The sequence below is a fragment of the Malaclemys terrapin genome, chromosome 7, assembly GCF_027887155.1.
Source record: "Malaclemys terrapin pileata isolate rMalTer1 chromosome 7, rMalTer1.hap1, whole genome shotgun sequence".
Taxonomy (NCBI): Eukaryota; Metazoa; Chordata; order Testudines; family Emydidae; genus Malaclemys; species Malaclemys terrapin.
Window position 1 is genome coordinate 109,430,858 of NC_071511.1, and position 15,459 is coordinate 109,446,316.

The 15,459-nt window shown below is 37.4% G+C and overlaps 1 protein-coding gene across 13 annotated transcripts in view; it reads right to left on the reverse strand.

Annotated features, from left to right (window-relative positions):
* Window positions 1-1,386: 1,386 nt before the first annotated feature.
* Window positions 1,387-15,459, reverse strand: part of TACC2 (transforming acidic coiled-coil containing protein 2) — a 186,740-nt gene continuing 172,667 nt past the window's right edge. For all 13 annotated transcript variants that reach the window (XM_054033671.1, XM_054033674.1, XM_054033666.1 and 10 more), the window contains 6 exons: window positions 15,074-15,150; window positions 11,818-11,861; window positions 4,570-4,730; window positions 3,826-3,932; window positions 2,544-2,664; window positions 1,387-1,599 (listed from right to left, as the gene is read on the reverse strand). In XM_054033671.1, the coding sequence (XP_053889646.1) occupies window positions 1,534-1,599; window positions 2,544-2,664; window positions 3,826-3,932; window positions 4,570-4,730; window positions 11,818-11,861; window positions 15,074-15,150 (576 nt within the window). In that variant the 3' untranslated portion in view covers window positions 1,387-1,533. The remainder of the gene's footprint in view (window positions 1,600-2,543; window positions 2,665-3,825; window positions 3,933-4,569; window positions 4,731-11,817; window positions 11,862-15,073; window positions 15,151-15,459) is intronic.

Below are 15,459 nucleotides of genomic sequence, written 5' to 3' on the forward strand. Positions count from 1 at the left end.
CTATGATACCAGGGCTAATTTTCTCCCAAAGTATCCATTCATTTGAAATATTAAGACTCATTCCTCCCAGTGCTGATCCATAGTATAAACTGTATGGTAGTTTTAAAGGTAAGCATGAATTTGATAAGCACTTTAAACAACTGAATTAAAACTTGCAAAAACAACAAGGTGCTCTCGCTGTCCACTGGGAAACATGCATTAAAAATCTATTAGTAGAAAGATTGTATTTTACAATAATTGTGTTAGATAAAATTCTGCTCTGTTATCCACATAAACAAACTAATTTTATAGCACACAAAACCAATGGAAAACCAAGACTGGAAAAGATTAATGACAAAGATGCTGCACTCTTTGCATGTGTCTGATATCAGAGACCATAAACAGAATTGACTGAAATTACTTACTTTTGATTACAAAAAGCAAGCTGAGAAGAACCAGGCTGAAGATTGTCTTCATCATGGATATCCAAGAGATGTACCATTAGACAAAGAAAGCAGTTTGTCTGTCATTAAAGTCCTAATGCTTGTCTTACATACCTAATCCACTATAGAGGATGACTTAGAGGATGAAGAGGTGTGCAGAATGCTACTTATCTAGCTTATTCTGGTTATACTTCTAACCAGATGTACTTGTCCATTTCCATAGGGCAAATTCTTAAAGTAATATCAGGAAGAAAATGTATTCACTACTTACCCTAAATATACTTAATAGAAGCCACCTCATAAAAATGGATCCTGCAACATGTTACTCATATGAGTAGTCCCATTACACACCTGTGAAGGTGGTTTGCTGGGTCAGGATCAGAGTGCTCCGCACCTTGTAGGATTACGGCCATCTGAACATGTCTGTCGGGCTCAAATCTGCAAATACTTACGTACCTGAGTAATTTTACTCTTGTGAGCAGTCCCATTAGATACAATGGCACTGCTCATGTGAGTAAAGTTGCTCATATGTGTATTACTTGAGCAGAAATGGCATTTGCCCTTACCACGTTTCTGGCATTACATGTAGAGAAAGCACCGAGTAAATAAAATCATGCTTATTTTCAAATTTCAACGAAAAAATTTATTTACAATAGAGAATTTTATTTGAGACATGCATTTTTTTTTCATTTTTCATTTTATTTTACAAATCAGCAAATGCAGATCAAGTTTACACTCCTTAAGGCAAGAGTCCCCATGCAAGTAATACATGTTTATATTAAATCCAAAAGACATCCAACATGGGAACTCATGTACGAAGGGAAGGCTAGGATAAGCAACTTGTAATTTATTAGAGAACTTGACCATCTCCCTGATACAGGAACTTTGAGATCAACTTGCTATGAAATATACTATGAAAATGCAAACGATAGCAAGAAATTCTGATAGTCATCTTAGTACTGCATACAATTAAATCAACTTTATTTAGAAAGAAAATACAGTAGTGCATACGAAAAAGTGAAAATACAACCTGTCCACATCAATATATGGACATCAGTGTGCCAATGGTCATATTGCACTTAATATTGAAGTCCAGAAATTTGGTTAAAAGTTAGCTTTTCCCCATTTTGGCAATCAGTTCATCACAAATCTTCGTTAATTCTTCTATCTCTTTATTCTAAAAAACAAACAAAACAAATTAATAGTGCAAAAATATCTTTTAAAATATAAACATAAGGCATCTTTTGCATTTATTATTATGTGATTTTAGGAAAAAAATCTTTTTCACCACAAATAACAAAAGAAAGATAGAAATGGATAGTACTGCAATCAATGCAGCAGTGTCAATTTAGCGAGTCTGGTGAAGACATGCTAAATCGATGGGACAGCGCTCTCACATCGATTTGTATACTCCACCTCCCTGAGAAGCGTAAGGGAAGTCCTCGGGAGAGTGTCTCCCGTCGACACAGCGCAGTGAAGATACTGCAGTAAATGGATCTCACTATCTCAACTTCAATTACGTTATTCATGTAACTGAAGTAGCGTAACGTAGATTGATTTACTGTGGTAGTGTAGACCAGCCTTCGGCCTCTATTACCTCCGCATCCCCATATGGTCTGGCAACACTGCCAAAGCATGGTTCTTCTCTGAAAAGTAGCTAGGGGTCCTAGCTGACAGACAGCTAATAACTTTGACGCTGCTAGTTCTGTAAATCCCAATAAATATGTGTGACTTAAAAAAAAAGATAAAAGCTGGTGCAAGTACATGATTTAAAAACAAAGGAAATGACAAACAAATAAATCAATTAACATTCTAAAAATTAACCACAATTCCTGTGCACTAAAAAACCTTTCAGTGAAACGGAAACAGATATAGCTTAATGAAAGACTAACAGGAAAATACACAATTTGTAAGTCAGCATATAACACAATGCATGCATGTATGATACACACAATTTTCTTTCTCTGATTTAGCCTGCAAATTATCATCATCATCGTCGTCATGGGAGCATTCTGTGATTCTAAATTTGGTCAGACAGGTTAACTGCATTACTTTAGAGCAACTGATGCTGGCAAACTGCATCACTGTAACTGAGTTTTAGTACAGAAATGCTTAAATTACCTTTTGTTCCAGTGTTCTTTCCAATGCATCCACTTTCAGCTGCTCTTTACGGAGACTGGCCTGATATGCTGCTTGTTCTTGTTGAGCCTTGCCTCGGACTTGTGCAATTTCAGCATTGGCTCTATAGAAATACAGGTTGCTCTGGTGAATGTTAATTCTTGCAAAGGAGAGGACTAAGGACAACAGCAGCTAAAATAGATGTGGCGGGTGAATGTGGATGGGCAGTTGCTGGGCACCACTTTGAATGTGCCCTTGAAACTTTACAGTCACCTTTCACTGAGATAATAAGATATTTCTGTCTCACTACTCCGGGCCTCCCTTGAATAGAGACTGTGAAGCTCTTTTTATCAACTGTTTCATCCTGAGTTAACTGTTCTAATGCCACAAAACTGATTTCACTTGAAGCTCTTTATAAGCCTCTGACCATGACCACCTCTGATTTCCATGGACTAGACGAAGCTGGGAGAGCATTGGAGAAGTGAACCCAAATGTCACTTCATTTTTAACATAGGTCAATTTGGGTGTTAACATTTTGGAAATATCTCTTGTGTGTCTTAGTTCAGATAATTATCATAAGACTTAAACATAAGTGGGCACTAGGAACTTGGCTACACTTGCGAGTTACAGTGCATTAAAGGAGCCCCGGGTGCCCTAGCTCACTACCCGTCCACACTGGCAAGGCACGTAGAGCGCTCTGACTCCATTGCTAGAGCGCTCCTGATACTCCACCTCAGCGAGTAGAATAATGTTTGATGCGCCCCCGCTGGAGTGCCCCGGCATCAGTGTGAATGAGGTATTGCATCACTGTGCTCTGATCGGCCTCCGGAAACGTCCCATAATCCCCTTAAGTCAAGTGGCCACTCTTGTAATTGTTTTGAATATGCCCTTTGAAAGCTCTGTTTGACAGCCAGCATGCTTATCTGCTCCGAGACAAAGCAACCATACTGTGGAATGCTGGAGGAGGCCCTTCATACAGTCCATTTCATAGCGCAGCATTGTAGTTTACCAACTAGTTTTGCCTTGTTCTCGGTGATCAGTTAGTATAGTGTTGGTGATTAGTGCTCACTTGTGGCCATGGATTTGCCCCCCTCCCCACAGAAAAAAAAATAAAGAAAAGCTATTGGTGATTTATTAGCCTAGGCCCTCCCCATCTCAGATGAACATGTACTCAGTAAGGTAAAATATAAGCATACAGTGCTGCAAGTCATAAAATATTAGGCCTGTCTATTGAGGATGTTCCTGTAATCTAAACACCTGAAAAGGTAAACACTCAAGCAATTACCTGTCCAGTTTTTCTTCAGCATGAACTTTGAGTGCTTGGTACCTCTGCTCCTCTTTCTTTACTCGTGATAAATACTCCTGGGCACATTTCTTTAACACGTCTTCATTCTTAAATGAGCAGATTGAAGTGTCAATGGCATATCAGTAAACAAGGTGACAGTTTTCAGTCTGTGCTGGTGAAATTACAGGATTTAAACTCCTGTAGCAATATATTGCTACACACACACACACGTCATCTGAGGCAATATTTTATGAGCCAAAATGTTACAATACTGCACTTCGTATGTTGTACTTGAGTGAAATTATTTGTTTTACACGTTTGGGACCCCCACTGCCCTAAGCCTTGTACAAACTTATAAGAAGACATGGTCCTCAATCAGAAGACTTATAGGTGGAATGCCAACAATGCTAGCTATGTGTGAGCCATCTCTTAATAAATAGATAATTCAAATCACCATGAACACGATATGTAGTGCAGTTGCTATGTAGCATATACAAAGTTGTTCTTCAATAATACTCTAATACTTCTGGAGCTATTCCTTCATAATCAAGCATAAACACATACATACATACATCCCCCCGCCCCCTGCATTACAATCTAATGTCAATTTGTAACTTGGACAAAAGACACAAAACAATGACCATAGCTAAAAGTAAGTAATATTTGTATATACCTACAAGAGAGTTTCTTTAGTTTTTTGGAAGGATGAGAGTTTAAACTGCACTATCTTTAACTTTGACTTACTTTCCGAAATCCCTCCAGAACCTCTTTCATTTTTTCGTATCTCCTAAAAAGGTCTGCCAGTGATTTCTCCACAGAGTTCAGGTCTGCCAAAGCTTGTTCCTTCTCCACTATTAGCTGCTGGACAGTATGATGGGAGACAGATTTCTCTCTCTGTTCATCCTCTGTAAAAAGGCAAGAGTATAGAATGGGTTATGTTAAGAACACTGAATGACTATCACCTGTAGCTTTTATGATACTCTGCTGTATAGCTTGTATTAATAGTGAAGTGTTTGTATTGGATCCAGAAAAGGCATTATACAGAGGCATAATCCTATGCTCAGTATAATTTCTCTAGTTATAATAGATTTTATTTTTTGATGTGAGAAACAAATGTGATCATATCTTGACACTGATGATTTATATAACTTTGAACTCAGTTCACATTAAAGAAAGAGAGGTTGGATTCTCCCTTTTTGCACCAAAGAGGAGCTAACAGTAAGTAAGTTAAATTTCTGCACGATATTGTTATGTGGCATACATTTTTTGTAATGCTCAATCCTAATGCCTCCTGGCATAGTGATTAATCCAATACAAACTGCTGGCTTCATTTAATTACTCCTGAGAAATTAGGCCTTCAGTTTATGTAGAATTGAGATATGATTTTGCTGTGTATTGTAGGCCAATGCAAGTCAGGAAACTTGGCACCAGATTTATATTTTCTAAGTTCAGTTCTATGATAAACATAGGAGTCAAGTACAACAGCATCTTTTTTGATCTTCTCATCTCTGTAACTTCAAAACCAGGAATGACGTCAGGGAAGAGCCTGATTCTATACAAAATATTCCACCACTCTTTTCTCCAGGTGATGACTCAAACTGGCACCTCTTCGCAAATACAGGAGAGGATATTCTGTTTATTAAAATGCTTCACTTTTCATACCACAAGCTACGATTCCAACGTTCCATATTTCAAAGTCCATTATGAATAGTTACACATGGTAAAGAAAACACAACTGTGAAAGATAGTTTTATATTGTTTTCTTAAATCTGTTATGGAAGTTTAGATGAGGTAACACGTTCTCTTGCAACTTTCCAGCGTGTTTTTTACAGAAAACAATTTAGCCCTACTGTGTTCTCAGATATGGCACAGAATTCAATTTTTAATTTGAATTGAGGCTGTAGTTTGAAATTAACTTTTTGAAGTGCAGTTCAACTCGGAAACGTGACGACATAGAAATGGCACTCTCATACTCGGATCATCTGCTCCTCCTGGGTATTCAGAGGTTTCTACTGCCTATTTTGTTAGCCCTGCTGAGCCAATGCAGTTGAGAGAAAATGAGCTGGTTTTCCATCTTGTCCATCAACTGAAAATGGTTTTCAAAGTTCCAATCAGTACATTTGTGCAAACTCACTGACAGCACTGGCATTAAACAAGTGTGGCTGAGGGCATAATTTGGCCTGCAAACTTTTTTTTATTATGGGTGATGTATGAGATGCAAAACCAGAGTGGTTCTCATGGTGAGTGAGCTAGCGTGGGAACTAAAATAACATTCTTTCACTTGTAAACTGTACACATCTGATAAGGAGAAACCATTGAGAAACACTGAAATCCACAATACCATGTCACTTTTCAGAATTTCCCTTTAATAATATTTTAGAAAACACTGTTAAGAAATTCTAAGTACCTGTTTCAACTGTGATCTCTAAAAGAAATGCTGTGAATATCTATAGACACAAGGGAATAAAGGGAGAACCATTTCCATTTTTTATCCCTCATTTATCTTCCTAGTCTTCTCAGGGGTCTTCTGCTGAAGTCCCATCATAATGATAGTTTTTATTTCTGTTTTGTTTTTTTAAGGATCACATGCCACTTAAGGCCCTGATCCTGAAACAGATCTGCAGGTACAGGCCCATTTTCCTGCACCAAATCTCACCTCCTTATGATTCCATGCGGGAATAAGTGTCCATATGTGTGGGACTGTTTGCAGGATCGAACCCTTAATGTACATTCAAGAAAACAAAATTTTGCCTTTTTCAGTGTCAGCAATTACCTTAATCCCTATGATATTTCAGTGACTTCCTTCTCCTTCTGTTTCTAGGGCAATCTGCACTGTAAAGAATTCACCACACACGGTGACACATCTCTTCACATTCATAAAGGAAGCTCCTTTCCCTCCACCTCGAATCTTGACAACCTTCCCTATATCAAGAAGGGCTGGACCAGCTCCCACCAAAGCTGATCACCCCACTCCCCTACCCCCTTTAGTTGGCCAGTGGAGATTAGAAGAGAGTGACATTTGGTGTTCACTTCATCTCCCTCATGTCTTGCATGCTGTCCCTGTCATGCCTTCATGCCAACATCTGGCCGGGTCCCAAACTTAGATCCCAAAGGAGGAGAGGAATTATTTAGGTGGTACAAGGCAGTACTGGATAAAATTATAAAGAAAATGTAGACTATCAGGACAAAGCTTCCTGACCACGAGCTCTAGGAAACTTAAGAACAGTGTCCTAAGGGAAATGTTGAAAGCCCCATTGCTTGAGACATTTTAAACAGGGTTGGACAAAGTGTGAATATACACTGTGGAAACTAATCCAGCATAGCCTGGGGTGAGATTGGAAGACCTAATTGGAAGATTTTCTATCACTTAACTTCAGTGACTTCTCTGCTCAGTAGTACTGTGCAGCTAATAAATTGCCAGCAAAATCCTAGTTAGACAATTATAAATAAATATGTCTAGACAAGCTTATATAATTCCTTAATTAAAATGGCTTCCACATCACTTGAAAATACTGTCCACAATTCACAAATAAGAAAATCCTCCTTTATACTTAAAAATGTATTTTTATTGAAAGAACCGGAGAAAAACAGATACTAGCAAAAGAAAGATATTACCCAATATCTTTCAAACCTATTTTCAATGTCAGTTAATATTTGCGTTATTTAATGGGGATGAGGCAAATACAAAGAATAAAAGCAAAAAAAAAAAAAAAAAAAGCAATATGTCAAAGTTGGTGAAAAGCATTACTTACCAGGTTTGCCTGTTTATTTGTTTTGCAAGCAAATAGCAAGAAGCAAAAAAAATGGAAGCAAAATAGAAAATCAGGGAATTTGTTAGGAAAGCAGAAATAAATTAATGCTCAACAACCTGTAATGCAGAAAGCATAACATTCTTTTGTTTTTATAATGAGATTTTAAAAAACATCTTTTAACTTTGAAATATATGAATATGTTTTTGGAGAGAAAAATTACAAATACATTTCCAGTGCAATGGTGAAAAGTAACCACAAAATGGACCTTTTGGGAAAAAATTATAGATGAATATGATGCTCACGAAAGCAAAGGACCATTGGTGAAATGCATCCTTCTACAAAGGGCCAGGACAAGTTACCACATAAGTATTGCCGAGTGGTGAATTTTATAATGGAGAATTGACTTGAGCCCAACACAGTGAAAACAAGGGCAGTGTAAGCTCTCCTACACAGTTCAGCTGATGCACCCCCATTCCTGATCTGCAACACTGTTACTAGTCCACTCTATGAGCCTCTCATGAACAGAGCATGCTAAGAGTGTGTGTGTGTGCGCACGCATGCGCATGTGTACAAACATGCAATAGATGCTGAGGCAAACTGGAATTAATTTAATGAAAAAGGAAGCAAAGACATAAATGCAAAAAGCGCTAGTTGGGTATGGAGCTATGTATTGACAGCGACAGTGCTCTCACCCACACAATATAGATCACGGAATGGAACTTCTTGGATGAGTTAAATAGAGCAATATTTGTCCCTACATGTATAAACTAGCAAATTTAGGATCTGCTCCCATTGATGTCAATGGTAAAATCCCCATTAATGGGTTATATATAGAGACAAGACATTCTAGAAAAGCTCTATTAGGACCTATTGACCTAATTGAGTATTCCTTCAAAGGGATTAGAGAAATAGGTTCAGTTGTAATTAAGTCGACTTCTAGTAGATGGTTTTATAAAGAGATCAGAAGGGTTCAGTCATAAATAGAAACAATTCAGGTGAGTGTACTCATGTTGAAGTACACTATTTTCCTTATTTTGTTTTATCATTAAGGCAGCATTGCTTGCAACAACAATGCACACCTGGCTTTTCACGAGTACAAGTATAGTATATTGCCCATCAGCTTTTTTTCTACACACTAAATGACCCTATTCCTTATTCAATTAAGTGAGCTCATCTTTATCCAAAATTAATAACATAATTTAGAGCCATGCTTCTAAATATCTGCTACAGATCCTGTTTTGACACGATTAGACACCATCTAACAAGCATCGTCAACTTGTATGAATTCAAAGTATAAGGATCTTACTGTTTGCTCTGTGATCAGAGACCAGAAATTTTAATTATTCTTCATTTGTTGGAAATAATGATAAAGAAAACAGCTGCAGTTCCTTAGAATTTACTCCACGGTGACACTATTTCACTGACAGCAATTTTCATTCACCAAACATTACATGATATAAAATTGATAGTGTGTCAGCGAAAGGAGCTCAAGCATCCTAGTCCTGGGTGCCTTAACAGGCTAGTTATAAAATAAATAGATAGGAGCAGCTTTGACTGAGATGTACAGCTAATAAATTATATTTTATTTATAAATTTCAAACACTGAATGCTCACCTTCAGGCAAAGGCTAAATGTGTTAACAACATAGTAAGCTGCAATCTGAAAAATTGTGTGTGCAGTTTAAAGTAAGTCATCTGTAATGGGCACCCATTTGCTACTACCTACAGCGTCCCTTTTCTATAAAATTCCTGTGCTGTACATTCTTGCATCATTAATTTAAATAATAATAATAATAATAATTAATAATAATTGTTATTATTATTACCACCATACTGCTAGGAGCCATAGTCACAGACCAAGGTCCCTTTGTACAGCTCCAAGACTAACTGAACAAAAATTATGTCACACTGAAATTACTGTGTAAGTGGAAATAAGTAGTCCCCTCCAACAGGTAGAAAATAAAGTGCTCTAAATAGCTTAAAAGTAGAACTTGAAATATTAGTCACTGAAAAAGAATATTTTGATGGTTAACTATTCAAACTGGCTTGGAAGAAAAGGACAGCTGTAGTATCTGACCAAATGTATGGCCAGGTGAGATTGAAGAATTTTCTAAGTTCCTGTTGTGGCAGTTCATTTCTGTGTGGAGGCTGAATACAGACTTAAGTACAGGAACGTAAAAAATGGAAATATATCCTCAGTCTCCCTGACTATGTGCTGCAAAACCCTAAAAAGAAGACCTATCTGGGATACTGGATGAAAACATTTGACACAGGGAAAAGCCAACTCAGTCCTGGGATATATGACTCTTGGACATGAAAAACAGGAAGCAATTTCAGATTGTATAAGAAATCAGCAAAGTCACATTCTGAAGACTCTAGGGGCTGATTCTCCACAGCACTGAGCCAGTTTTATGCTGTTGCATCTCTACCAACTTCACTGGAGACACACCAGCACAAATCAAGTGTAAAATAGTGGAGAATTCAGCCCAATGTATTTTCTGCTATTATAAAATGTGCATTACAAATGGCAGGGCACCAGGTAAAGACAATCCAAATTAAATGGGGATTTAAAGCTCTTAAATTCGAAAGGGTAAGAGAAGTTAGGTCAGCATTCCCTGAAGAGGAGTTTAAGACCTTATTCTGAAGTCACTTTTGCAATGTTTATTTACATTTTTCACATGAATGGCGAGAGACGCACAATGCTGCAGTGAATGAAATCAGGGAGGGAATGTATCTCCCTAAGGTTCTACTATTTACATGAAAAGAAGTTGAGATCTGTCAGTGCACAAATAGTCAAATTATTAATCATTATTATTATTGTTGTTATTTTGCTTTGGGCAAAAACAAGCAAGTCTGTTATAATTCACTGGTTTAAATGAAATATGTTTAACTCATGTTCTGAGCTTCTTACTCACTTACTCCTTCCACAACATCCAGCCCATAGATCTATGCAGTATATGTGGGGAAGTGCCAACATTATGAACATATTACTCTAATTTTAGCGATATTAATGTAGAAGAAATGATAAAAATAAACAAAACATTTGGTGTCATGCAGTACGATACATAAAAAATGGAAAGTGCCAGTTTCAACAGAGGGTAACGCAATGACATTTATAAAAGAGTCAATGATAATACTCTAGTAGATGTTATGAAAACTTTTCTCATTATCAGTCTATTTGTAAGATAGAGGCACATACACATTACATGCAACACATATAGAGCTTTAGTGGGTACTTCCCATGACCATTCTCTGCTATAAATAATGTTATATTGTAAAGACAGCAGAAATCCTCTGAGCACATTACAATACAACCGCTTTCCCCTCTCTTTGATGAAGTCATTAGTGTGAGCTGACCTCCCTTCTGAAGCTCACATTCCAAAAGAAATAGATATAAGTTTATCTCCGATTGGCCTACCTTTCCTGGCTCTCGGAGACAAAGCTCCAAATGAAGCATCCTGCTGGACACAAAACTAGCCACTCTGCCCCGCCTCGCAAGCTGAGAACCTTCTATAACAAGAAAGCCAGAATCTGAAGATAATAAGGGTTAGGAGGTCCTCCAAAGAAGGCTTTTCAAAACAGGGCCTTTTGAGCTAGGCCTAAAATGCCAGCAGAGTCCAGGAGTCTTGCAATTTCTGTTTTTGAGAAACTTTGTAAGTAATCTTTTATTTGCAAGACATTTTGTGAACAGATATTTCCCAGCTTTTCTAGGGATAGATCCTCTCATAATTTATATTTCAAAAGCCCCTTAACTTCAGTAAGTCACTCAGGGTTTGGCCCCTAGTGATCTCTGATCTGGGAGTGGAGTTAATTCATGTTTTTGCTGGGATAAATGTACCTACAAAAAATGGCCTCTGCTGGTGTGAAGAACCAAGTTTTGGTACTGGTAGTTAAGAAAAAAGTTGTGTGTGTCTGATAAGAGTAAGTTAAATGACACAAATGCCTTTCTGCGAGAGATATTCTTGAATCTCAGCCAAAATAGTTGTGCATTCTGGACATATTTTCTATGGAATAGCTTGCTTTTGGTGAGAAATCTGGGACAATCTTGAACGCTTCAGATTATAGTTTCTGCTTAAACTAGCAGCACATAATTCTGCCCTCAGATGTATACACAATTCCCATGAATGTCAATAGGAGTTCAACAGGTGTATCCAAGGTCAGAATTAGGCCTCCAGCCATAAATATATTTCTGTGCTCTCTTCAGAGTCTACAAAAGCATATTCCATAGCAGTAACACCTACCTATCATCTGAGCAATCGTCTTCTCATATTCTGAAACTATTTTCCTATAAAAGAAATGAAAAGAAAAGCTGTGTTTGCAAATGTTATAGTTGCTAATTGCTTACTTGAATAACAAGGCTATTAAATAGCTGCACTTCTATATCATGGCAAAATGCAATACAGATCCACTTCACACACACTTAGAAGCCATATAATCTCTTGTACTATTTTGTTTGAGGCTCTTGCATTATTATTGACTCTATGAAACAAAAATAACCAAGCAATAAATTCAATACAACCAAGCAGTTCAAATGCTGATTCTAATGTTTTAATTTGCCATTTGAATATAAAAGGAAGAGAGGAGAATTTGATTTTGTACAGCATCTTTTATTCACAATAATCCTAAAGTACTTTACCAACCATGAATTATATCAAGGGTCACATTTTCATTTAGGATCTGGAGCCATGGGCAGTTTGATTAATGTCGGGGGGGGGGCGGGGGCGGAAAACGGGACACAATTTTCTTCCTTTTTTTCCTCTCTCTCTTTTGATTGGCTTGTGTTTATTTTTACTTTAAACGTCACAGGAAAGTTAGGTTGGTTAGGAAAAAGTTGAGAGGCCCTCATTTTAAAGATAGCTACCCAATCCTACGCACGTCAAATACAAAGTGAGGGACATTCATTCAGTTCTTAAGACTGAAAAAATCTCACAAAATAGTCTATCATGCAGCACATGATTGCCCTAATATTGTGCAATTTCTGTAAAACAATCAGCAAAATGATACTTTTATGCTTAGTCCATATTTTAAATAACAGTCACATCTTGCTTTGAATTTTCTTCTTGAAAAGAGGTTAACCAAAATAAGCAGATTAAAAGTGATTTGAAAAGCTGATCCATTCCTTCCCAGAGCCAAATCAAGCTAATGAAATGAGACGAGCCGTAGCTGTTATTTGAATGATGAGCCACATATGACTGTCTATCAAAACAAAATAACCATGTGTTTAGTTCACCTGAAATGCGTATTCAAAATATCCCTTTTACATTTGTTTGTTTGTGTTCTGTAAAGTCGATTTTAATTGCTGCATTTTGGAAAAGTGTATTGCAAATAGGGTTGTGTGCTGGGGTGGGAGAAAGCTCAAGTCCAAAAGTTGATAACAAATGGGGAAGTGATGGGATAACCCCCCAAAATACAAATTAGTTATTTATAACCTCTCCATCTAAACAAAAACAAAGTGAAACCCAAGTTAAAAGTGACTCCAGCAATTAATGTAAAGTCCACCCTTAATGAACACTGTACTTAGTCTCACTGGCCCAATGTTGCCCCTATTACCCCCAGTCCTGTCGAGGGGTCAGAAAAGCATGACCCTTACTCAGCTGGGAAGTCACGTTGACCTCAGTGAGACTCCACATTCAAATAATGATCCAGGTTTGTAGAGCTCTTTGCAGGACTGGAACCAGGAAATGCACGGTCACGTGCTGTGCTATTTGTGGAAAAGTAGGGCAGAGCTTTGGCAAGAACTGCACAGCTCTGTAGCATCCACCTGGGGATTTGCTCAGAGTTGCTGAGGCTGCCCTCAAAGCATGAATTTTGCTGTAAAAAGGCAATTTAAATTAAAAAACAAAGTTAGCTGTAGGGATTTTCCGTTGAAAGGAAGGGCTCTATAAGCATCCACAGAAGAGTTCAATAGGAAAAATTTTAGAGACACATCATGTCTTTAACAGCTCTGTTTATCCTAGGAAGTTACATGGTGTTAGAACAGGAACCTGAGGAGTTATGGCATCAAACTTGTTGTTAAACACTATGTGCTAACACAATGTAATTTCCCAGTCTAGACTAGCCCATACAAGTTAGAAATAGAAAGAGAGGAGACCATCCTGTCCATTTCTTTGCCACTGTAGGACTATTTGCTACAGAAAATGTTCTAGTGTTTTGCCCTGTCTAGATTTAAAAGTTCAAGGTGAACCTTGTGAGACTATTTCACGACCTCAGAAGATCAAATGTCAAAAAAACATTTTCCTAACATTCAGTCCACATTTTGCAGTACACAATTAGCTCTCCAATTCTATCCACTATTATGTTATTATCCTTGATCCATGCATACAACCCTCCTTGATAGCAGCAGGAGTTGTACATATAGATCAGCATTTGAAATGACCCTTACATTTTTGCTTTAAAATGCTTGTTTAAGCAATGTCTTTGCAAGAAAAGTTTTTAAGAACCCCCTCCCCCCTCCTGTAAAGCCTCAGATGTGGTTGTGGTAGTTTGCTCCTTAGAAGAGTGACTAAAAAAATAGGTCTGAAATAGGGCTCTTATTTACAAGATAAAAATTTAAAAATACATGAAAAAAATTAAAAATCTTAAAGACCCGCTATAATATCTGTTATCAGGTTTCTTTTCCTATTAATCATATTCTCAGGCCCAGTTTGGTGAGACAGACCAGCTCATCCTGTGTCTCACTTGGTCTTGTACAACCTATTTATGCAATGATACCAATCATTTGGTACACATCTGGAACCAAGACCAAAATTTCAGCAAAGGGGAAAAACAATACTGATCTTTTGAGCAATACCACTCAATATATCAAAATACAGTGTCTTTCAGAGAGAAGCTACAGTTCACCATCACCCTTTGGAATGGTAGAAATAGACCCAAAAACCAAAATCAAGCTGATCTTCCTTCTATGTACAACTTTAAAATGACCTCAAGAGTTGGGTGAATACTGCCAAAAACTTCTTTGCCAATAGTCACTTGGATGTGTAAATGAATCTGCTTTGCCTGTACTGTTCGTGCTCTTTTTGTGTTCACCTTCTGCAAACATTCATGCAATTGAATTTTACTGGCACAAATGTTATTAAATTTACCGGTGTGAATATTCCTACAAAAAGTGCAGGTGCATACATTCAGCCAGAGAACAGAAACAATACCATGTTATCTATCTGACTAATGACAACTAAACAACATAGCCTGAATAGGGGAAAGTTTACCCCTGGGCAGAGAACCAGCCTAATGCACCAACTCCTCTTAACTCTCACTATTTTGAGGATTTTATGCAGTTAAAGTGGTGATTTGGCCTTATGTTTATCTGAACAGTGGTAAATTTCACCAGTAGTGAATAGCAAAAACTAGCAGAAAATGATTTAGGATCAATCCAAAGTGTGTAGTCCAGAAAAAATACTGAAAACTTTCTAATAACTAGTACATTTGTGCAAATCCCAGTTTGTTTGTGGATATTCATAAGCAGAAAGATTAAATTAATCTTATCAATGACTGCCTCACCTCATTTCCATCACTTCCCTTCGGCTTTCTTCATATTTGTCTTTCCACTCAGATACTTCTCTTTCTTTGGCCACAGTCTATACAGAGGAAGGGAAACAGGTTGTAAGAAAATTAGGTAAATCCAAGGAATTCATTAAGACAGCTAGGTAGCTAGATATTAGAACTAAATTATATTTTAATGGGTTATACAACTGCTTTTTAAATTTAATATTCAATGCTGATACTAGAAAAAGGCCTGCGCTGCAGATTTCATATCTAGATTTGGATTCAAATCTATACACCCCCAAGGAATTTTTCCATTTCAAAACATAAGGCCTGAATTTAGACGTGTGTATGTGGAACCCAACTCAAACTTCCCCAAACTTTTTTGAGAGGTGGTAATTTAA